The sequence below is a fragment of the Adelges cooleyi genome, unplaced genomic scaffold (assembly GCF_023614345.1).
Source record: "Adelges cooleyi isolate 19-005CV unplaced genomic scaffold, UGA_ACOO_1.1 ACOO_flye_CR_arks_rails_tigmint_CR_PRNA_9, whole genome shotgun sequence".
Classification (NCBI taxonomy): domain Eukaryota; kingdom Metazoa; phylum Arthropoda; class Insecta; order Hemiptera; family Adelgidae; genus Adelges; species Adelges cooleyi.
Genome location: NW_026096579.1, coordinates 7,139,658 through 7,163,941, shown reverse-complemented (window position 1 = coordinate 7,163,941; position 24,284 = coordinate 7,139,658). Strand labels below are relative to the sequence as shown.

Here is a 24,284-nt window from a genome sequence, read left to right as displayed (position 1 = left end):
ATATGATGGCACTACCAGTGGAATGACGTTAGTAACGTATGTTTTTACCATTTAATATCAACGATAACAGTGACTGATAACAGGTATTCATAATATTATTAACAATTATTAATTTTTTAATTCAATATTTCAATAAGATTATAATATAAATTATTAATTTTTATTTTCCCATGTCGGTTATGCATCGATACTGATTTCCGAATAGTCATTTTTATAATTTTTTGTTTTTTGAAAGTTATTCTAGATATAAACGTAAAAAAGAAAAAAAAAATAGTCGAAAATGTTTCAATTTGTAAAATGTAGTGCATTACAACTAACCAGAAACATTGTGAGTGATTGTTTAATTTCGAATCCACTATGTTCTCTAATGTAAAATTATTTTATTACATTTTCATAGAGAATACAGAGTAGAAATTTTGCCGGTAGTGCCAATGTCGAAACGCTCAAAGACGGTGAAAATATTCTGCATCAATCTTTACAAAAAAAGTTCCCTCTTGCTAAAGAAATTAAAATTAAAGACATCTCAGGTAATATAATTTTTAGTAGAAGGTTTGGTTCGAATCTACTTCTTGGTTTTTTTTTGCAAAATATTATGCTATGAACTAATCTAACCGGTTTTTCTTAGAATCATAACACTTCCCAGAATGTTTTTTTAGCACATAATCATTATGCAATAAGTGTGGAAACCTATCAAACCTATTGATAAAAAATTGCTTTCAATATTATAAAAAATATTTAATTAATAATGTATTATTGTGTATTTTATTAAGTTTTTTTTTTAATTTTTTGTTATTTATACTGAAAGTATATTAATCTTTGATTTAATTATTAAAAATTAGTATACAATTCTATGTAGGTAATAATTATATTATTCTACATGTTTCATAATTTGTATAGGAGGGTGTGGTGCCATATTTGAAGTATTTATTTCATCGTCAGAATTTAAAGGAATGAATATTGTAAAGCAGCACCAACTTATAACTGAAGTATGTATTTTAGGTTATTATTATATTTTCTTAAATAAATTAAAATTGGTTTTAGGTTTTAAAAAACGAAATAAAGTCCATGCATGGAATAAGAATACATACAGAAATTCCTAACGAGTGAAAAAAACATTTAAAAATTATTGTACAAATAATTGTTAAATAAAATAAATATCTAGACAATTTTAATTTGAAGATTATATAATGTCTAAAAATGGTTTGTTTTTTACATTTTTCATTTATAGTGTAATATAGTTGTTTTTCGTTTTCCAAAATAAATTGAAGTGCTTATGTATATTTGATTCAAGTGAAGCCGATACAAATTTACATTCATTGAATATCTTTGTACTTTGTGTCACATAATATATTATTGTGTGTATGTTGTATTTGTTCTTATTTTGTCTATTACAACTCATGCTTCTCAAGAATGGTTTTTACTTTTTTCTGTCAATTACTTAAAACAATAAATACGAGTTCAGGAAATAATCCCATATTTATGGTGAAAAAAAATCAGCTCGAACCGTTAACTGATCGGTAAAAGTCTTCTCAATAGTAAAGTGTTGATACTTATTTATTTTAATTTTTATTAAAAATTGGTCTGAAAGTTAAACTAAATATAGGTGTAGGAATATACATATCTACGATACATAAGATCATACTTAACTTAAAATACATACAAACAATTTTAAAATGGAAACAAACTTGGTCATCATTAAAAAAATTACCAGATAATAAATATAATTTAAATCAATTTTAACTATAAGTAGATTTGCATTTAAATAAAAATGGAAATAATAGTCTGAATGAAAAAATGATTTAAATGAATTTAAAAATAAATCTATTTTGGTAGCTGCCTTTGGCTTTGTTTAGTATTTAATTTTTTAAATAGTATAATTGTTATCCTTATCAGTCGATAAGGATTTTCCCTATTAGTGTTTACTCTCACAGTGTAGATTTTAGCGTTTCTATTTATAATACCATTACATAATATTATCATAGGCCATACCTATCATTGTTTCTGTCGTCAAATAATGACGTAATAATACTATGGTATCGAGTAGTTTATAAGAATCCTTTATCCAATAATAATATGTTTTAAGCCTTTATGTCGTTCGTTTGTCTCAGTTAGGTACCAAATAATACTAGTACAGTATTATCACAATTGCATAATTTTCAAACGTATGTACCCAATTCTATGAATATTATTTAGAAATTTACTATTTTTGTGTTTACCTACATGCACTTTACATAATAATATCTATAACTAGTCATTAGTTAAAATGTAAATACAAATTTTTTTTTTTTTTTGGTTTGTGTACAGAACAACAACAAACGGATGCTTGAAACACACAATGCTGACGTTAATTGAATCATAATAATCAAATAAAAATAGTATGATATTTATTAGCATTAGCTGAATTATCAGATTCGTCATTGCCCCTCTTAACTTAACCTACTTGACCACTAAAGTAATTCATAATGACAATCTAAGGTACTACCTAATGTAATTAAATAGTGCGTCCGGTAAATTGGCAAAGAAAATCGAAATACAATATTAGCCAATTGAATTTTTAATGTCTCTCGAAATAAAAGGGAAAATCTGAAATTAAAAAAAACAAAATAATATGTAACTATAATAATAATATCACAGCTTAGTGTAGACATCCGGTTTCGTTCGGTCTATGTTCCAAATAAATTGGACCATACAAACGGCAATGGCGTCACTTGAATTTTTTTTTTTCCTAAATGGGACAAAAAATGTTGAGTGCTGACGAAAATACTAAGAAGCACTACTATATTATGACTATTTATAAAAAAGGGTTAAATATTACACGGCCAATACAATTTGACGTAAACCCGATTTTAATCGAGGCAATTAATTAGTTTAAAATAACATTGTTAAGCGAGCCGCCAATTCATAATAGTATCTTAGCAGAAGGTAAACCACATATTTTTATTAGAAGAAAATAATCAATTGTAATCAGATTTCATAAATGTCAACTGTTTTTCAGGTTAATCTTGATATTGGCTTTAAAATACAGTTTTCCCTGTATTGAATTTTAAATACGTAGCTGTTATGTAACACTTTTAAACTAAAAACAATCAATTAATTTACAAAATAAATAGATTTGTCTTACATAATTTCGACTACTATTAAAATGGCCGATTTCAACGTTAAAAATACCAGTCTGTTGACTTTTATTAACAAGTCATTATTTTTTTTTGGGGGGAAGATTAAAATTAAAATACTAATTCAAATATTTGCAGTCAAACAAAATTATTTAAACGATTTTGTTCAATATTAAAACGTACTTTTTCGGTTTCAATCGCAGCTTAATAACCATAATCGAATTAACATTTAAAACTGGTTATTTATTGACATATTAGTCTTAAAAATAATTAAATAGGAATTGATGAAGTATTACATACGTTAACATTTAAGTGTCAAAGGTCAATAGTGCTCTAAATAATACTAAATACATAAGTAGGTATTTAGAAAATGTTTTATGGAAACTTTTTCTTTATTCCGCTTTTTTAGGTGTAGTTCTTAACATTGTACAGTTTGTATACATAATTTTGTTAGACAACACAAACAAAAATGTTTTAAACGACTAAAACTGCGAATTTGCAATTATTTTCCGATATAACGAGTGAATCACTTTTTAGAGTTGACCACAGTGCCTGTATTTGCGCGTGTTTAAAGTAGGTACCTTAGTTATAAACTATGATTAATTATTAAAATATATATGTATGGCAAAAATAAATCTACAAGTAAAGAAAACCCCAAGTTTGAGTGTGACACTGTTCACTAGATCATTATTATTTTTTAAAGGGATCTAGTACTGAGATACTGTAATAATGAAGTACCGGATTTTCTAGTAGTAGTAGTACCCAATAAAAAAGCGTTTTCGACCAATTGTTTTAAAAATCGAATGTCTATGTACATTTTATTATACCTTAAAGTTCAAAGTTCAAATACTACTTTCAGTAGATTAATATATTACGTAATATATACTACATACAAATATCTTATACCCAAGTCCCACTTTATTTGCGTCTAAGAGTATATGGATTGTTTAAATTTAATGCGGTGTTAACAGAAATCCTTAGAATATATCCTGGACAAGAGGCACTTTTGTCCAATGGGCTGAATTAATATTTTTTAATCATTTCTATACCCGATCGAAAATGAATTATTAAATTATGATAGTGTAAGTTGTAAGGAAACATTGTATGAGAATGAATTTAGTGAACTACAATAACTGTATGCTTATGTGAAGCATACTAAAGGTACTAAAATCTAGCAGTATACTTGAAATACATATGGCTGTATATATTTATACTAATGCTATAGCGACACAATTTAAAACTACAATTATAATTAATAAAAACGATCACTAGATCTCATTACATAATATCTACCTCCACGTGTATGATCGATTACGCTAAAAAGGGAGTCCATAGATCAAGTTTGACGAGGGGAGGTCTGCCGATTAATTTTATTATGAAGAGAGCTTAAGAATCTCTCCTAAATGTCCAACTGTCTGACTACTTGGCATCTAGTTAATTAATGATTTTTGGCGGGACCATTAACGATATTCTAATGTCAGTTTGTTGAACTACATAATCGGTTGCAAATGACCTCTAGAATCGTCTGACCACCTAGTTTTGATAATTTTGTTTCTGAGATTCTTTATTTTTTAGGATTCGAATTTATGTAGATTATCAAAAGCTATTGGGGGAGGGGTGAGAGCGCTATATTCGACACCTCTTTCCATCTTGAATGATAAATAATAAGAATTACAAGTTATAATTGCAAAGTCAGGAATCGAACAACAGTATGAGCATCGATTATTGTAATTTCGAATACCTATTAAAAACAAACATACAATAATTTTTTTTTTTATTTTAAGAGGCTTCAACATCTGAGGTTATTAGCCTTGTGTACATGTTTTGTGTAAGTTACGTTAATAATTAAATATCAAAGGTTACAATATTTTTTTTAAATAAGAGTAATGAAATACAAAAGTGTTGGTTAGAGATTGTTTACAATGTTAATTTTTGTAAGGAAATTTAACATTTTTATGGTGTTGTCTTCATGTAGAGCTTCTTCTAAGTTTTTGGGTATTGATAGAATACTTCGGATGTTTTGTAAGTCTGGGCAGTCTAGGATGATGTGTTGGATGGTTAGGTCTTCTTGGCCTTTATTACATATGGGTGGTGGATCTTTGCTGATTAAGAAAGAATGTGTCAAAAAGGAATGTCCGATTCTCACTCGGGTTAGAGTGACTTCTTGTCGTCTGTTTAAATTGTGAAGATGATGCCACTTTTTAGTGCATCTTTTGATTTTTTTTAATTTGTTGGAAGGCGGAACGGAATCCCAGTAACTTTATACAATAATTATTAATTAGAATTTTTTGCAATCTGAATTTAGTGAAATGCAAATGTTGTTATCAGATAACCGTTATCTATGCTTGTGAATAACAACTGATAACAAATATCAGCAACAAGTGCCGAACGGTTTTTAAATATAAAATCGTACCACTGAGATGATTTATATTGTATTTAAAAAAAAATTAGTTTTGTTTCATTGATCGTTTTTTCGTTTAATCGCAGAGAAATTTAAATGTGTATTATTATAAAATTTTATTTGAACATCGAAGCAAAAATAAAATTATACATTTTTTTTTAAATTCAAACTATTGTTTCAAAAAATGAATTTAAAAAAATTACTTGTATTAGAATAACCTAAGCTGTGTGACAAAGCCATGAGTTTTTCGATGTTTGTTTAATTATTTAATTTAGACATTAGGATACGTTCATTTTTTTATTTACCATGGACTGTGAACTTGAAATACCAGAATCCTACAAGAAAATAAAAACTGTTGCAATAAGAAGCATAGGTATGTGGCTCGCTTTAAAAACAATTACAAATAAACAGTTAAAAAATTTGTTTACTCATAATTTATCACACCTACCTATGTATTAATTTTGTTTTTTAGGAACTAGCAGCGACACAGTGATTTGTACAAACGAGAAAACAATTTTAGCATTTTATAATGGTTGTTTAGTTAAAAGCTGTAATGTAAATATCGAAGCCAACTGTATGGAACCTTTTATTATATATGGTCCGAAAAATGAATATTATTATATTTTATACGGAGAAAACAAAGTTGTTGTTGTTAAAGAAGAATCAAATCTTAAGGTATCAATATGTTATTCAACCGTATTTTGAGTATAATATTTTATAGTCATCAATGCCGAGTTTATAAAATTATCACTAATGAACAACAACTAGTTGATGCAAGAAAATTAATTAAATTTTATGTTGGATGATGGGTTGTAAAAAAAAACTGATATGGTGTTTATAGTCTAAAAGGATGTAATTATTTTACTTTGGTGTGCTTAATATGTACTTTTTAGGTTGTTAAGACTTACGATAATATTTGCCAAATGGTTGTCTGTGATAATATGCAAACCGGCGTACCTCAATTATATTTAAAATCCAATATAGAATTTGAATGTGTAGACTTCAGGGAAAATGATTATGATCTCAACACAGATAATACAAATCAAGAAGTTTCAATCCTGTACACATTTTGTGTAAATAAATTACAGGTAATAAATTACAGGATTATAAATTGATAGAATCAGAGATATTATATGTCTTAAAGTATATGTAATATCTTGTTTACTATTTTCTGGTTTTCAGAAATTACAACTTTACTCCGATAACGAGAGAAAAAAATTAACTCAAAAAATCAATTCATTTAATAAAGTGTTAAGAGAAGTTTCAAACGAAAACAGTTCACTAGAAAATTTAAACGATAAAATCGATTTTTCCTCTACTGTCATTTCAAAGTATCCGTGGACAAAATTAAACAATGAACAATTGATGTGTGGATTTACCTTACAAAATAAATCAAAATTGTATATCAGTAATTTTGCTTGTTTTTAAAATTTGTAGTTTTTTAAAACTTTTTTTTTAACAGTTTTATGTTGTTTGTTTATTTAGGAATTTGCCGATTATTAATTTATTGTTATTAAAAGATAATGAAATAGTTTGGCCAAAATTTTGGTACAAATTTTGGGAAATTAAGTCTACAAAAACCAGTATAGATTTTCACAGCGAATATCAAAATAATTGTCCAATGAATAATATTGTCAAAAGTTGTTTGAATGTAGGCCCAGAACGTTCCGTCATTGTCACTTGTGAGTACGTAAATTATTTATCAATTTTGCAATAATAATTTAATTTTTGTTTTGTGTTTTCTAGGTTCTATCAATAATTGGAGTAACGAACAATTACCTTATCATATTCACGCAAGAGCGTACATTTATAATATTAATAACGAACTTGGTACGTATACATTTGAATGAGTTTGTATTTTATGAGTAAACATTTGGTTTCATTTTGGTTTAGTCCCAGTCATGAGTACAATCAAATAACTTTCAATTGTCAAAGAAAGATAATTTTTTTTTTCAATGTTTTCCAATTGTAATTTTGAATGTTAAGTTTTTTTTAGGCTGACAATAAATAATATTGAGTACCTATACTTCTTGAATTTTAATTGACCTGTAGATGTACTCATATGTAGGTACCGCTTCTAAAAAAATATATATTAGGATGATATTCACTCAAATCAAATTTTTTTACTCTTTAGTTTTAAGGGGTAGCTTTTGAATAATTATAATAGTAATTAACCCTTCAATGCGCCATGTTGCTTATTTGCAACAATCTTTTTTTCCTTTTTCTTTATTTAATTTGTTATTTTTCATCTTACTAGTGCTAACTAGCGGATAAATCGAGAAGTTTTTGATATTAAAAAAAATGTCAGATCAGCTGATAGTTCCGTTATCAGCCGCTGCTGTTATTTAAAAATGAGTAAGACCTAATTAATATTTTTCCCGGTTTCTCTTAATTTAAAAGTTTTATAAGTTTATTAATATTTGCATATTTAATAAAAAAAAAAATTGTTTTGGTTTGTAATAAATAAATTAGACTTGTAATATAAAAGAAACAATAAAGGTTGATTGTTTTATCGAATATAGTGACATTTTTATGCACAATTTGCAATAGGCAATAATCTGAAAATTGTTAATTTTCCAGGAAAATATTGGAGTAAAATTTTTTAAGTATTTTTTTCGTAATCTACGACGCAAAATACACAGGGAACATTTTTTTTTTTTTTAATTGAAAAATTCGCGCATTGAAGGGTTAATACCAACAACATATTGTGTTAATTGTTTATAAAAACGAAAAAAAAAAATTGGACCCAATGAAAATAATGACAATCAGTATACATTTAAATGTAGTAGCTTGGGAAATGTAGAATGTATTATTATGTTTGACTTTTGAATTATCTTGTCTTATTTTTTTTATAATATAATATATATTACATTATGTGACTACTGTTGAGATATAATTACAAGTAGCTATTTTTTTTTCAGAAACTCAGTATATAAATATTGAAAAATTTAATATTACTTCAAAATTATTTTTGAGTAAGGAATTTGATATATTCGTCAACAATAGTATTCTCGGTAAGTGTGTTTATTTTTTTAATACAACATAATTATTATAGACCTAATCAGTATAGTCGTTACCAATAATGTTTGACAATAATTATAATTCTATTCGTCGAGGGACAAAATATAGGGGATATTTGATAGTTAACAACACTGTTTTCGAACAAAACAAATACATTTTTTCTAGCTTGTCAGTTTGTGCAAGTTCAAAATTTTCCAAATAATTCCCTATACCATCTAAATTGTTCAAAACAAGCTAAAAATATCGATTTAAATAACTAGTCGTGCTAGAGAAAATCTGGTGCCAAATTCTATTAGAAAATCCAAGAAAATATATGTATTTTGGGTCTTGTTCCTTAAAATGGTAAAATTTCGTCATACAGTTTGCTATCTTCTAGGTGGAGGCTTAATTTAAAAAATTCATCATAAGCTTTAATACTTTTACTTATTCATTTATAGTTATTTCTAATAAATCTAACTAATTTTCTAACAGCTAAATCAAAAATCGGCGTTTTAGCCCCCATATAGATAAACTAGTGAGTTTTACATGAAAAAAATCGAATGAAATCCGTCCAATAGATACGCCAAAATAGAAAATTACCTCTACAAAAGTTATTTGAAGTTAACTCGATATTAGTCGGCGTATTGATAAGGTTTTGTCAAATATTGCCTATCTTTTGCCCCTTAATAAATAGCCCATTCCGGTGCCAGTATATTCGTCGAATGTCGGGTGTTTAAATTATGGTTGTAATATTTTTTTTTATTATCGTTTCACAGTGGAGGACATAATCTGCATGTATTGTACCAAATCGTCATGTTGCTACGAAATCGCGTGCCTATTGAATGCAAAAGATTTCGCCGGCATACTAATCGACGATTTCAAATTTGTCGAGAACAATAAATGGTTTTACCGAAGTGTTTTACCTTGTTTCAAGTCGTTAGTGTGCAATTTACATTGCGTTTCGCATTCGCAATACGAGTTGAAATTATTTTCCGAGTGAGTTGTTTTTTCTAGACGCGCGCGGTTGGCAACAATGGGAACGGTGTGGTAGAGAATTTTGTTGGTTTTTCCTTTTATTTTTGTTCTTCCACTTTAGATCTTCAGTAAACGCAAGTGTGTTCATTCAACTGTTGTCGCAGAAATTACCCGAACACACGGACATCAGCAAGTCGGACGACCAGGCTTGTTATAGTTTTGACGCTGACAATGTATTGGTAGACCTGAGACAACTGAGAAGCGTACTCAAAGACCATGTAAACGAGGACGGCACGATTATTATTCCTAGGGACAAGTGGAACTGCACGCGGTCCAAACTGGTAAGATTCACTTGAGATTTATTTTATACAAAATAATATTAAATAAAACTAATGTGTGTCTATTTTACCGCCTCGGTCGCCGTGGATGGACAGTACTTAAGAATGGTTTCACTTGTCGGGCACACCTTTGTTTGTTAGAATCGATTTTCTGACATGTTATTCTTACACATTTTTGGTGTGTTGCAATAAATTCAGATTTTCCTTTTGAAAAACATTCGCATTCGAATAATATAAAATAAACCAGTTAACTATAATACTGTTCTGTTAGGTTGTATTAAACGTCTTGTGCCATAAAAAAAGTATATTAAATGTAAAATTATATAAAACAAAAAACGCAGCATTATAATATATTTGTCGGTGTTAAACATAATAATAATATAGAAAAAATGTATAAATCGTATATAGAAATAATACATATAACATAATTAAATACTTAAAAATAAAACAAAAATATACTTAAAATTGGTCTTCTTTTTAAATGTTATTGCTTATTAAACAGTTCTATTGCAATTATCAGTAGGCAATACAAATTGTTTCATGCATTGCATAGGCAATTTAATTGAATTCAAATAGTTACATTAAACGAGTTTCTTAAAAGCCAAAAAAAATTCTACAATTTACATAATATTACTTATAATCAAATAACAACTAAACAAAATAAATTTAACTTTATTTGTGTCAAGGGTTTATTAACACATTTTTTTGGAATTATTAATTAAACAATTATTATAGGTAATAATAATTTTATATTCATATAATTTTAAACCTAGGTTATATTATAAATAGTACCTAATCAGTCATTTTTTTTTTAGTATTTATTTACAAAAATACACAAAATTCAAACAATAAACATTATTTGTTTTTAATCTGAACAAATTAATTAAATATTTTATTAAAACATAAAACTACATTACCTATTAGATCGTTTACACTTATTCGGTTACACTATTGACATAACATTTTAAATAAATCTACTAACCTTTTCAATTTAAAATATATTATCTTATACAGTTTTGTCGGTGATTAATTGAGCGTTAAAACGTATTGAATAACCTGTTTTATAACTATAAAAATTTAACATTTGTAAATTGTTTTACTACCAGTGACTCGTTTTTGTTCTAGACTTTGTACAAATTGCCATCGAATGGTACCTATTGGATAAATATAGAAAATTTACTATTTTAATAAATTCAATTGAGAATGTTTTCTTCACGTTTTGTAAAAAGTGAAACATTTTTTCTAAAACGGATTGTTACCAACTGTGTAAGAAATTAAAAAATTGTTCAAGGAAAATACAAAAAACAGGAGGGTGGCTAATCCCCAAGTGAAAAAAGTGTCCCGAATATAGATTAGTTACACAAAAATATATATTATAGTGAATAATATTATTTTATTCAGAGATTGAAAGCGTTACCAAATTTACATTTGTTACAATCGTTTTGATCCTGTTGATATTTAGTAAGTTTTTCAATCCCCGGTATTATTTATATTTGTACTAATAATCTATGCCCATCTATGTAAGCTAACGATCGTCTAACATTGCACTGAATCCAGCCTAAAATGAAAATCAATTTTCACCATATTTTATTATGTACATTTTAATAATTACATAAAATTTACAAGTTATATTTTTTTTCTAAACTGTCGAGTCTAAGAGAGCCGATACTATAACTTAAATATTTTTTTGACAACCGAACGTTAAAGTTTTAGTTTTTCACAAGAGTGCAACGATAGAGTTTGGTGGCTATTAGTGTAATATTAATAACAAAGAAATTAGTTTAGAAAAAGTGGCCAAAAACCGAGATCGGCTCTTTTAGACTCAAGTCGCGTTTTCATAGTATTGTATTTATTTACCAAAACACAAAGTAAAACTATTATGGTTGTCGTTGTGTGTTTGTTAAGTAGCAATCAGTTTGAAGGTTCTTATACCTTATAGCTGGTATCTAAATTGTCTAATAACATCTTCGAATAATGTAGGTAAACAAATTTTCATCGAAAGAAGTAAATAGAGCTAATGCCAACGATTTTCGTTTTATGTATAAATTATTATAAAACACACTTTGCAATGGTTATTATAATGCTAAACAGTTAAATAAGGCACATTACTTTCTAACGAATACAGAAATTGCTTACAAAATGTTCTGCGTTAAAAGTACTTAGTATTATTGGCTTTATTCAAACTCAAAATAACTGAACTGAATACTGATCATGTTTTTTTAAAATAATAATAATATTATTAATCTAATTTTTGGTATTCTTATTAACTAAACAAAATTCTTTGGGTACTCTGTCTTGATAAATAAGAGAGCGGTCAACTGATATGACAGCTACCATAATATTATAACTCATACAAAAAAATCGGATGTCTTAAGGGCTAAGTGGGTGGATTCGACGGTATATTATATTTTGCATTGCCTATATTGTCGATGATAAAAATACCGTAAAATAAATAACTGTAAAACGGGTTGCCTGTTTTATGTTATCGCAGCTATACAATTATACATAATACGTTAATTATTTTATGTTACTATTACAACTAAATATTAGTTTATACTAGTATATGAAATATTTTTTTAATTTTCTCTATTTGTCGTGTAAAATACCATGTGGAAATAACAAAATATTTCGATTTTCGTTGGCGGTCACACTGTCAAACGTCTACCTTTTGCGCACCAATCTCCAGGCGAAACGACCGCTCTGTGGTCTCAATCCATAGACAAACGCGAGGGGTACAAGTGCAGCGAGTTGGCCGCTTTTGATTGGTTACTGACTTGCGCATACAGTGTTACCAATCGCAGTAATTGCGATCCGAACGCGTTTTGAAGAATTTGAAATCGGTGTCTATGCTCTCGGCGCCAGACTCGTCGGTGTCCAGCCCGGGCGCGAGCACTTTGCCGCCGAACGACTCGCCCGACTCGGTGCTCAGGTAACCGGAATCCTCGTACTTGTGCAAGTCGGTCGGCAGCACACCCTTCGCCGGTCGTTTGTCAGAAGCACCAGCCGCGTGGCCGTCGGTTCGCCTGGTGTTGGGCGGGCGCGCGCAGCATTCCGGCCGCTCGCCGCTGGCCCCGCTGTGCTCGCTAGTGCTTCTGACGTACGCGTTTTTTGAAAGTTTTCGCACGGGCTCGGGCGACGGACACCGTTGCCGCCGGCGGTGTTTGAGGTCGGGCTTCAGGTAACTGGCGTCCGCCGGCTGCCGGACGACCATGTTCCACCTCCTCTGCACGTCGGCAATGGCGTTTTTCGCCTCGTAAATCTCCAGCAGACTGTTGAGTCCGTTTTTGGCAGCATGTTTCGTCGGCTCGCCCTCCAACGAGTCCGTCGAGTAAACGGCCGCCGCCGACGGTTTGGCGCGGTGCGGCTGCTGCTGTGTTTTGTTGCAGTGCCGGTCCAACGTGTCCGGTTCGAAACCGTCCGAATCGTCGACGGCCGGATGGTAGTCCGCGCAGTCCTCCACCTCGATCGTTATGCGGCCCGGGCTGTTCGTCTTGATGTTCTTGTCCAAAGTGTTGCACGGCGACAGGCTCGTGTGGAAACCGTCGTTGACGTACACTTCGCTCACCAGACTGTACCGCTCGGCGGACCTGTTGAGTATGTCCGGCAGAATTTCCTTTTTGGGTTTTTCCCGTACGCAGTCCGGCCCGGATATGTGATCGTAATAGCTTTCTTTTTTCGTCACCGTGTCGTAAGTGTACGTGGTCTTCACCGTGAGCTCCTCTTCCAGCGGCAACGCCGAGTTGCTCAGAACTGGACTCGATTCCCGCCCGGCCGTTCCGTATTCGGACGGCGTGCGGTATCCACAGTTTCGCCTATAACTCATCGACCTTTCCAGACTGTCACATTCGATGTTTGCGTTCGTCTCTTCTTCGACATCGTCGTCGTCTTCTTCGATTTTACCATTATGTTTGTCAATACCAGTAAGAATCAGATGGTTGTTGTCTAAGGTTTCGATGTGGTTGCAGCAATCTTTCGATACTACCGCCACGGGGGGAGCGCGGGGGGCTTTGGTTTTTTTCTGTTTGGTAACTTCTATTGGCGGCACGTCCATCAACCATTTGTGTATCGTCGCCGATTTGACCACAGACTGGTTCTTGCATTTATTGCAACAGCTCGGCGGTTCCGCCGGTTCTTCGTCCGTGTCTTCCGGTATGACGACTAGATTGGGCGCAAACCTTTTCATGCCTATCTTCCGTTTGGCTTCGCGGATCACTTCCCGGATTTTGTCCAAAAACTCCAACGCTGCCGGGGGCGGTGCCTGAAAATCGAACGGCATGTACGCTTTGTTAGCTGTTTGTTCCCCGACCCGGAATTTAAAAATGCTGTGCTTACCATTAACAACTCGAGCTCGAAGTAATCCGGATTGAAGTAGAGTTTTTTCCGCGGATTAGCGCAAACGATGGACCTGATGTTGTCCGGACGTTCCTCCTTGTTTTCCAACGTCTCCACAATGGACACGTCCTCTTCCGGGTGTTTTTCTATAGAATTCGAATCCGAGTAGTACATCGAATGACCCATACACGCCGCATGCGATTGAATAGGGTGTACGATAGCCGTGGTCAGGTTTCGCTGTAAGTAAAAATAACCATTATTTCGAGTACATCTAGTCGAAGAACTGTACAAAAAGTTGTGTTTTTACAGTTATTTAATAACTTATATATAAGTTTCCCCCTATCCGTATCGTCGGCGTTGTTAATATGTATGGTTTTCATGACTCACATTATTGTTACTCCGGTCGATCATATCCAAAGTACTGGATTCGTCTTGAGAACTCCTGTTGAAGTCGTCGTCCGACTCGAAAGCTTCGTTGTCGTTGTAACCGTTGTGTTGCAGTAGAGGGTTGTTTTTCACTATACCTTCTTCGGTCATGCCGTTGGTCATCAATGGATTTTTAAACGCCTCTATATCCCTGTGCCGTCCTTTGGGCCGTTTTTTTCGCATGTGCAAGTACAACATTATGGACGCCACGTACATGAGCCCCAACAGAATGGAACATATGGCCACAGCTATCATTTCGCTTATGGTCAGCCCCGGACTAGGAGTATTTTCTGTCGACCTGGTGTCAGTGGAAAACAACACTTCCTTGACGCCTGTCGATAATTTATAAGATAAAAAAAAAATAACAGATGAGAATAGGAGAAAGGTTTTCAAAAAGAAGGGTTTTACTTGGTGTCCCAGCTATGCGAAACGAAATGCAAGGCGTCACGGTTTGTTGAAAACTGTCATCGTAATCTTGTTGTTGAACCGTTTCTTTGCAAATCATTTCTATCAACACCAAACGGCCTTCGACGTTCGTTCTTAAATGTAAGTCGCCCGACCACTGTAAACAATAATTGTACACGTGCAAGTTTTTAAATCTCTACTTTAAAACATTACCTAGAAGCATAATGTTATATTTACTATTATTGTTGTACAAGATCGTCTCAAGAAGGAAGCTCAATAACTCTAAAAATGGTGTTAACATTGCCCATAGACTAGGGCATTATATTTAAGAAAATTGTATTTTTATTTGAACGAATTCAACTAACAAGTAGAAATGGTACCTGAATGAACCAACAGTTCCCCTCCTTGGTTCTGTTTTAAGTAAAAATTAGAAGCTACCATTAGTTCCAAACTTGTGGGAAGAGATATTCTTTATATGTCTATACACATTTGAATTTTGATTGAAATAAATAATTAATTGAACATTGCCCAAGCTTGTATTGGGTGATTGATTTTTTTTTTGTAAATGAACATTAGTTTTGTTTGTATGAAAAATTGATTTTTCATTTATTTCTTTAACTGTTTGAAAATGATTGTCTTTTCGTGTAAAAACTGTCAAGTGCCAAAATAGTGTGTACCAACAGACTACAATTCGCCTGAATGGCATTCACATGACCACAAGTTACAGCGCTAATTACTAGGTCTTACCACAAGCATTATGTGTCCGTTTTCACGGTGTATTTGAAAAGGAGTTTCAAAATCCGTTTGGTTTTTGAAATTAACCCAACCGCTTCTTGATAAAAATTTCGCTCTTGAAATAGCACAGACGGGATATTGCATACCTATAAATGTATTTAATATAGTCAAACAAAGTACAAGTTCATTTTAGTGTATCAATATGAGTGAATGTTATTTTTAAAAGAATGATAGGCAAATAATACACAATCGTCCATAATACATGAATTATTATGAATTATATTATAATGACAAGTAAGTTACTGTTTAAGAAGCGTTTTCACGTTAAAAAAAAAATAAACGTTTATTGTCAGCTCTAGTAAACAATCTTCTTTAAAATTTAATTTGAGTTTTGTGTTAAGAATTCGAACGGGTAAATGTATTTATTTAAGCAAAATTAACTTACCTGCGACTTTAATTTCTGCACTTGGATACACGATTTGCCCTTGTAGAGGTAAAAATACATATGGTATTTTTTGTACTGTTGTACCAGACACAAAAGACGCTATTGAACATTCTGGAAATAAATAATAAAAAAAAAAAAAAACTATTTTATAAATTTTATTTGATAATAAATAACACTATCATCAGGTCGTTAAAATGTCTCAATTAAATTAATTTAAAATAAATTCTGAGAATTGGATAAAAAAAAATACCTTCTCAGCTCGCATCAAAGCCGTTACGCCAAAATATTACATTAAAATATTTGCATAACTGGAATACATTAAAATAAGAGTATTAGCCTCCGAAAACCATCGATAAGCCCTAATCAGTTATTCGCAACGGCTCCTTTAAACGGGTTGTGTCCAATTTCACATTTCTTTATTTTTTAGGTCACACTTACTAAGACAATTTTCAAAAATTAACTTTTTTATAATTCTAGTTTAAAGTCGTTTTAGGGCTTTAGTTTAATTTTATTTAATTGACCTTTCAGACTGGCTAGACGAACGGCGGAGATAAATTGTCGGACGTTATATTCTAAAATATAAAGTACAAGTATTTAAATTTTCATAAGTCATACATTTTTAAGATATCAGATGAGTTAGCAAATCACCCTGTAATATGTATGTATGACGTGTGACTTATGTTTTAGTTAATTTATTATTTTGTACACTAAGTGGTCAAGAACGTTTTTTTCGCGAAATCTAATACTTTAATATATTAGGTCAAAAACTATTTTGCCCGCTGATTTTAAGTAGAACGTCCATGCGATAATTGAAAAATAATGTATACATTTTAGATCTAATACTTTTGTAATAAAGTTGTATAATCCTAAATGTTTTCATAATATAGTCAACATTTTCTAGACACATTTTTTAGTCTCAAAAATTTGCAAATGTTAGTAAAAATGAGACTTACAAAATCTGGATAAAAAAAAAAACCGATAACTTTTAATTCTAAATCTTTATCTCTTTTATTATATTTAGTTTCTTATTAGTTAGTATAATAATCCGAATTTGTGTGGTTCGAATTTTTAAAGAAAAGTTTTGGCTTTCTTGAGCTGTCTTGAAAAATGGGCGCTGTACTTCATAGGTCGAAAAAATACTTTTCGAAATTGTCAATGTTTTTAAATTTTGTGATCAAAATTATAATTTTAATTAGCATTATTATTAGACTGCATTAAAAAATAAGTACATGCGGTTGTACATTGAATAGGATTTTTTTTTTATAATATCATAGTTACAATAGTTCAATATTTACACCAAATAAACAACCAATGAGTTTTTATTTCGCTGTTAATAAAACAAATGTATTGTTAGATTTTTCGATTAAAAAATAAGTCAGAGCTGTCGGAGCATGTTTATGTGATTTTTAAATTATATGGATTTATTTCTATTACAAAAATCGTTTAATATTTTATCCAGTGATCAGTTTTTTTTTCGGTTAGTCCTCTATCAATAGTCTTTGCACCTGTTTTTTTTTTTAAGTATTTCCCCCCCCAAAAACTATCGGACCATGAAGTAGTTGGGTATAAATCCTCGCATCGTATAGTAAACAAGCTAATAAAATGAATATAAAAGATTTAAACGCATACGTTAATTGATTTTGTTCATAAACGTGAATACATTTTTTTTTTTTACTGTTAAAAAAAATATGTTTTCTTCTGTTGACCGTCTTTCTACAGACTGTCCTACGGTATGGATATAATAATATTATATATAAGTAAAAACACATAAAACGGCGGTATCTTAATATTATGCGCATACAATATTATTGAGATGTCAACCACGCGGTCGTTCGCTCCTGTCCGCCATTGGAGGGTTTTTCCATATACCGATTTATGAATAGGCTTAATAGATGATCTTTAAACGCAAAAACCGACCTTCCGTCATGGCCAAGCGGTGTTATTATTATCATTAATCTAAGCCGCGTGTGCCCGGCGAATACCGGATGAGCAATTACACCAAGTTTGCATTCCGTTCAAATCACACCTGTTGCGACTTGGAAATGATAACGTTTTAGCATAATAATGATGATTCTCTTTTTGAAAAATGCACTCGCGTAGTACAGTCTAACTGCTTATTAGGTCGACTGCAAACAAATAGTAAGCGCAGTCTTACACGCTGTTATATAATTACAATTTCTTTAGAACAATTTGCTAGGAATTCAGTACTTCGATTTGCATTCGAGACTTGAAATTGCCTACGTTAGTCATGAAACGGCATAATCGAAAAATTCTAGCCGCAAGACGTATTATTAAATCATTTGCAGCATGTAGCGTGTTTTATTTTTTAACTAGACTATTCTGTCTAAAGTATATTAAACTTACAAATGTGTTGTAAAATAAACAACGGATAACGGAAAAGTGATTTTAATTTCGATAAAGTCGCCCGCCAATGAAATCTAAAGTGCCGGTGTTGTTGGATTGTTTTTTCAATAAAGATATCCAATATTGTAATCATTGTAGAAGTATTTGAATTTTTGTTGTTTTTGCGGTACTAAGCGGTTAAGTATTACTTAATAATCCATCAGATTTACATGGTCATCACTCATCGTGACACACCTAACATGGCAAAAAAAAAAAGGTTAATTCGCAGTGGGTTTTGCGCAAATGAAGCCGACCATACTCCTGTACACGTTGCTGTTGTGCTTTTTTAATTATTATTTTTTTTTACAGTTTAAGTGTACTCTTCTTATGTCTAACTTTGGCATAAGTCGCCCACATTCACAGCATTCAAGTTTTGGAATGTCTGATTCATCGATACAGTTCCACACCACTGACGGATATTTCAAGTTCCAGAGTTGACCATTAAAGTGTCCTTGTAGGTTGTTCGATACGAATGACTAAGCGATGGTTCTGCTCCAAAGCTTTTTGTCAAGTACTACTTTCAGATATCTTATAGAATCGATGCTCTGGGCAATATCGTTGCCAGTATGAGTGTAATTGCTTAGGAAAATATATCCTATGAAAACGTTTTGTGGAATGCAACGTAATCGCGAAGACCGTGGCAACAATGTAATTGTCGATGATAAAAAATAATAAATTAATTCGTTGCTTAATTAGTCAGAGACAATAGGTAGGTGGTGGTAATTATTGTGCATACGGTTTTTAAAAATCCCCATGAGATGATACACTTTTATCGACGGTGGTTCAATTGGTGCCACTAGGTCACTACGGTTCGTTATTTAACGCCAAGCAGAATTTTAATTTCGCTTGTACACTTTATTGCTTTGTGTTTGGTTTCACCGCGGAATTGATTACATTTTTCACGGTTTGCTCGGATTGCCCGGCCGTTTATATATGTGTTTGTCAGTACAAATTCCATATACCTCTCAACCTACCTACCCAGTGCCCACCGACTATGAAGGAAGTATGTATAATAGTATGCGTAATGCGTTCCCATGTACAGACGCAATCGCAGCCGAAGTGATTGAATATGTATATAATGACAGCAGAAGGCTCGGATTATCGGAACAGTGACCGCGTGCAAAATTCAAGAGCGCTTCCACTGCTTGAACTCGGTCATTAGATGACTGGCCGGGACCAGCAAGACCGATTGTTTTTACAGTCGGGGCCCATTTTTCTGCTATTATATTATGTTTTATTCCAAAGATGAATGTGTGATGTGTGTGCACGGTAACGGGACTAGCAACAAACGGCCGCCATCGACGCACGCACGGCGGTCGCCGTTGGCTGGTAATTTGTTTAAAAATACAAAACCGTTCAGTTCATCTGTTGTAAAAAAAATAAATGCAAATCACAGCAGCAGTCACTCACCTTGTAGGTCGTCGACGCATATGCGCAAGTCGTCCCTGAACACCGGCATGGGCTGTATACACTGGCACCGACACCCTGTAGCCGATGAAGTCTGTCTGCCTCGGCCGGCCGAAACGGGATCGTCCATCACGCCACCGGGTCCGTCCAACTGAAGCAACGAAGCGGTACCGCTGCTCGCTCCCACGCACGTCTCCATCGAGCATTTCAAGTCTGCAACAAGATTTGGATTCGAGCATGCAGGCATAACGACAAACTCGCGAGTTTCGCCCAATGATCGTCGTACAGGTTTCCCGATCCTGAACTCTCCCTGTTTAGAAGAGCTGTTCTTATTCCCTAATAGCCCCGAAGTTCCCACAATCTCCCCGCAACAATTGGAAGCCAACACTACAAACCCACGTACGCCGAAAGTTCTTAGAGCTATGAAGTACCAAACTTCGTGGAGTAGTCTTATAAGCTTCCTATTCGATTCCTGAAGAATAGGTTTCCCAGACTCCCCAATGCTGTTAGGGATTTCGACGCTCCATACGAATGCCAACACATTTTATGTTGCCAGACTCTCAAGTCTGGCTTAACATAGGATTTAAGTTTTGTTTATAACGTGTAAAGCGTCGCTATATTGTAGGGTCAAAGACTCTCTATACTGCCCAATGATTAATCCGAGTACTACAAAATGGTTAAGGAAGGCTGTGAATGGCAATCGATGAACATATAAATAGGTTACCCATATTAGATTAGATGTTTGTGTCAACGGGGAGACCATTTAGGGGTGGAAATTGAAGCCGTCGTAGTATACAATGCTACACTTAAACAATTTATGAAAGCTATAAAGATCTAAAATAATTAACATGAAGAACCGCAGCAAACCGATTAAATGAAACACCTTTAACGATATAGGAGTAATAAAATTGTAATTTGTAGAAACTTTAACATGCGTCATCAAAGTATTATAGTTTCGATTGCTCAAATGATTTAAATACAATTACTCTCAATAATTATTGAGGTTTTCAATTAGTATTGTTCTTCTGAATATAACTATACCTAATTATCATTGGTAATCGTCATTTATTTGTTTAATAAATCATACAAAACGGGCTAAGATAATTAAGAGTTATTAAATAATTAGCAAACGTTGTTACAACGACCAATAGGCCAAAATTACCGAATTATATTATTTTGTATGAGCTTTGTCCTTTTTATAGTTGGCTGTTACGTTTTTATACTATTGCAGGTATTTAATAATTAATTACCCTCATATTATTTGCTTTTGAATTTATGTCGTTAATTGTTTTATTGAGTCGCTTCTTTACCACTCACTTCAGTTTGATTTTATTATTGCAAATAACGTTTCAGCCACAAATAAGATTTATGACGAACACGTTGCTTAATGTTTAATTTATAACTTATTATGATAAAACATTTAAATATTAATATATCAACAATAAAACTGGTAGTGTAGTAAATCTTAAATGTATAATGACACAACTGTAAGCGCTAATAGGATTATTAGTAACAGTAGCTTATTAATGGCGGGCAATGTTTATGTAAAATATTTGTTATTTTTTTTGTGCATAATATCATTATATCTTGTTGAATAAAGAACCATTGAAAAAAAAACAATTTATTTATAATAACATCTATGAAACACAATAACTCGTCACATATACTTTTAAATGATAAATGTATAAATACAAATACTAGTATGTTTAAGGTAGAAAGAAAAAAGTAAAAAAAGATACTTTTAAATTTAATTAAAATAATAATATTTTACAACAAATAGCTAACTGCGAATTACTTTTTACAATTTGTATTAAAAGTTTGTTTATTAAGTATTTCTACTAAACTTTTCCCATTTAAATGAGTTTGATCTAAGATGTTTGCATCGTGTATATGGCTAATAAACTGTTAAAACAAATTTAATTACCTATAGGCTATTTGTTATTAAAAATAAGTAAAGCGATTTGTCAGTATCTGCCCACAGATCATTTTTCGATTACTTGGTCCGGTGTAAGTCAATCATCCAGTTTACTTTTACTACCATAAACGGACGGGTTAATAAAATACCTTTGGAGTTGATTTTTATAAATACATTTTAAGTAGAGACTTTCGTAGGCGTGCTGTTAATATTTTGATTTATATTCAATGTCAGTGTGTACTAATAATTTGTTTAATGTAAAACAACACGTCTACTGGTCCAGGAAGTGTAGGCCCACTGTGGTTAGTCAATCCACAATACAGCTGCTGATTGTCTACTACTTTTACCCAACACTAATAAAGACATATTTTTAGCATTATTATAGCCTGCAGTTAATATGAACTTAATTAAAAAATGTTCTATGTACATTTTTGTCTTGATTTAAAAATAACAGTATGGATGTATAATCTGATTGAGGTATCAGAGAGTTGTGTATTTTGCAAGAACGTGGAAAATAGATTGATATTAAATTAGAAATTCTACATTAATAGACCTGAGACCAGTTCTAAATTTGGGTGAAAACAAAATCAGGTTAACAGTTAAGTTTAATTTTCGTAAAATATGTCATTTTAAAAAACAGTTTTATGCATCTTTTAAAATGAAAGTTCTTTAAAATAAGTGTTTTTTTTTTTTAATGATCTACCTATGTATATAGACAGTTTTTTTGTATGGTAATAAGTGCACTTCCGACAAAAAAAAATGTATAATTCAAGTTTTAACTGCGTTATATATTGTATTCATTGTCACTAAATATTAGCAAAAGGATATTAATTATAAATGACACTTTAAACTGTATAAAACAAATGGAAATTCTTTGAAAAATCTAATCAGGCCCATCTGAAATATCGTTATTTTGGTACTTATAGTTGTTATATTTCTTAATAATTAAGTCATCGATATGATATGTTAAGTTCTTTTACTTAATTGCTATTTATAATAGTTATTATTTTCACAGATGATTACCTGATAATTCGAACATGTCGCCGCGGTGATGACGGGTGATGGACACGGTGGCGCAGACAATGTGGACGGCGGCGAGTACAATCACCGGCAAGGACGCGCTTAGCATCGTCCCAAGTGCGTCAGACGCACCCGACGACTGACTAACCCTCACCACACCAACACTCGGCCATCATCCGAATGACCGTCGTAAGCTAAAAAAAAACAATCAATATAAATTATATTATAATTAAAATAAGAAATTAAAATACCGTTCAAAATATGATAAACGTTTGTACGCATTTTGAAATTCTTGTAGGCGACCATACAGAATTTTACTTAAAATTCTAATTTTATCAGGCGTGTGATACACTGTTATATAAAAAGGGGCTAAAGAGTAAGTTGTGTATTCTCTACTGATCCGTGTACAAAAGAATAAACACAATACAAGTATTTCGACACACCAAATACACAATACAAGTATTTTTGGGCACCAAATACAGAATACAATTGTTTTGAAGCACAAAAATACAGAACGCTCGTGTTGATTACAAGTGGTTTCAGGGTATTTATTTGTAAATTAAAAATATTGTTCAACTTCCAACACGAAGAAGGTATGTGAACTTTTCTTAAGTGCATACGATGACAATAAGACTTATAAACGATTTTATTATACCCTGTGAACATTTGAACCATAATACTGTGAGGTAAAATGAACGGGCAAAGTGTCTCGGTTTACTATTTATTTGAATTCGTCGACTTGATTTTTTTTTTCCAATTCCAGCACCGATGATTTTATCTCTAACAAATCATAAAATACACATTAATAATAAACAAACCCTAATTAGTCGTGGTAGGCAACCTAACCGAGAACGTGGAAACCGCTTTCGATTTGTCTTCCTCTGGTTCGGTTGACAAGTCAACGATTTACAAGTAAGACGTACCTCGGCCTACCCTCGACCGAAAGGGTTAAAAAAAACCTTGTACACGGAATGTCCGACGCCATAAGAGTTAATGGTCGAATAAAAAACCTATCCATTAAAACGGTTTGGATTCGAAACGATTAATGAAATGACCGGTGAAAATAATCTGTGCTGGCCGTGAACAACCAAAACAAATGGCCCGAAACCGAGTTTGTCTTAATTATTATTATAATAAAAAATATACCCTAGAATCTTTATGCGTGATTAACGGAACGCTTTAAAGTGCATACATATGAGTGTGCTCACACTATAAGTACTCTGTAAATGTATATTAATATTTTTATACAACGTGTGTGTACAGTGAGCGAGAGAACTGGTCCGAATAATATTGTTGTCCGGTCCGTGCGAGGTTAATGGATCAGAACGACTGACTGTAGATAATAATAATAATTTATACAGAGTATTTA

At 32.0% G+C, this 24,284-nt stretch overlaps 3 protein-coding genes across 4 annotated transcripts in view; 2 read left to right on the top strand and 1 right to left on the bottom strand.

The window, feature by feature from the left end:
• The first annotated feature begins 96 nt into the window (after positions 1-96).
• Positions 97-1,278, top strand: LOC126846470 (bolA-like protein 3). Its single transcript, XM_050585886.1, has 4 exons — positions 97-328; positions 398-527; positions 898-986; positions 1,042-1,278. Exons 1-4 carry the CDS (start codon positions 281-283, stop codon positions 1,105-1,107), a joined length of 333 nt encoding a protein of 110 aa, XP_050441843.1. The 5' UTR covers positions 97-280; the 3' UTR covers positions 1,108-1,278.
• Positions 1,279-5,602: 4,324 nt separating this feature from the next.
• LOC126846917 (uncharacterized) lies at positions 5,603-23,231 on the top strand. 2 transcript variants are annotated; one of them, XM_050586784.1, is made up of 10 exons: positions 5,606-5,887; positions 5,987-6,189; positions 6,408-6,602; positions 6,697-6,914; positions 7,000-7,196; positions 7,261-7,344; positions 8,436-8,528; positions 9,291-9,510; positions 9,611-9,830; positions 22,911-23,231. In XM_050586784.1, the coding sequence occupies exons 1-10, from the start codon at positions 5,821-5,823 to the stop codon at positions 22,920-22,922; spliced, it is 1,509 nt and encodes a 502-aa protein (XP_050442741.1). In that variant the 5' UTR covers positions 5,606-5,820; the 3' UTR covers positions 22,923-23,231. The 2 variants fall into 2 exon arrangements, with proteins under 2 accessions (XP_050442740.1, XP_050442741.1); XM_050586783.1 differs by lacking the exon at positions 22,911-23,231 and having other exon boundaries at positions 5,603-5,887; positions 9,611-9,845.
• The window catches only part of LOC126846916 (uncharacterized), a 32,806-nt gene continuing 20,364 nt past the window's right edge, over positions 11,843-24,284 (bottom strand). The window contains exons 2-9 of the mRNA XM_050586782.1: positions 22,919-23,109; positions 19,984-20,193; positions 16,171-16,281; positions 15,738-15,871; positions 14,994-15,147; positions 14,547-14,917; positions 14,160-14,396; positions 11,843-14,085 (exon numbers count right to left, since the gene is read on the bottom strand). Coding sequence (XP_050442739.1) covers positions 12,616-14,085; positions 14,160-14,396; positions 14,547-14,917; positions 14,994-15,147; positions 15,738-15,871; positions 16,171-16,281; positions 19,984-20,193; positions 22,919-23,024 — 2,793 coding nt within the window. The 5' untranslated portion in view covers positions 23,025-23,109 and the 3' untranslated portion in view covers positions 11,843-12,615. The remainder of the gene's footprint in view (positions 14,086-14,159; positions 14,397-14,546; positions 14,918-14,993; positions 15,148-15,737; positions 15,872-16,170; positions 16,282-19,983; positions 20,194-22,918; positions 23,110-24,284) is intronic.

Coding starts and splice junctions, on each gene's coding strand:
- LOC126846917 (XM_050586783.1), top strand. CDS start 5,821: ATGGACTGTGAACTTGAAATACCAGAATCCTACAAGAAAATAAAAACT. Junction 5,888..5,986: donor TGTTGCAATAAGAAGCATAG/GTATGTGGCTCG, acceptor TTTGTTTTTTAG/GAACTAGCAGCGACACAGTG. Junction 6,915..6,999: donor TTACAAAATAAATCAAAATT/GTATATCAGTAA, acceptor TTGTTTATTTAG/GAATTTGCCGATTATTAATT.
- LOC126846470 (XM_050585886.1), top strand. CDS start 281: ATGTTTCAATTTGTAAAATGTAGTGCATTACAACTAACCAGAAACATT. Junction 528..897: donor TAAAATTAAAGACATCTCAG/GTAATATAATTT, acceptor TAATTTGTATAG/GAGGGTGTGGTGCCATATTT. Junction 987..1,041: donor AGCACCAACTTATAACTGAA/GTATGTATTTTA, acceptor AATTGGTTTTAG/GTTTTAAAAAACGAAATAAA.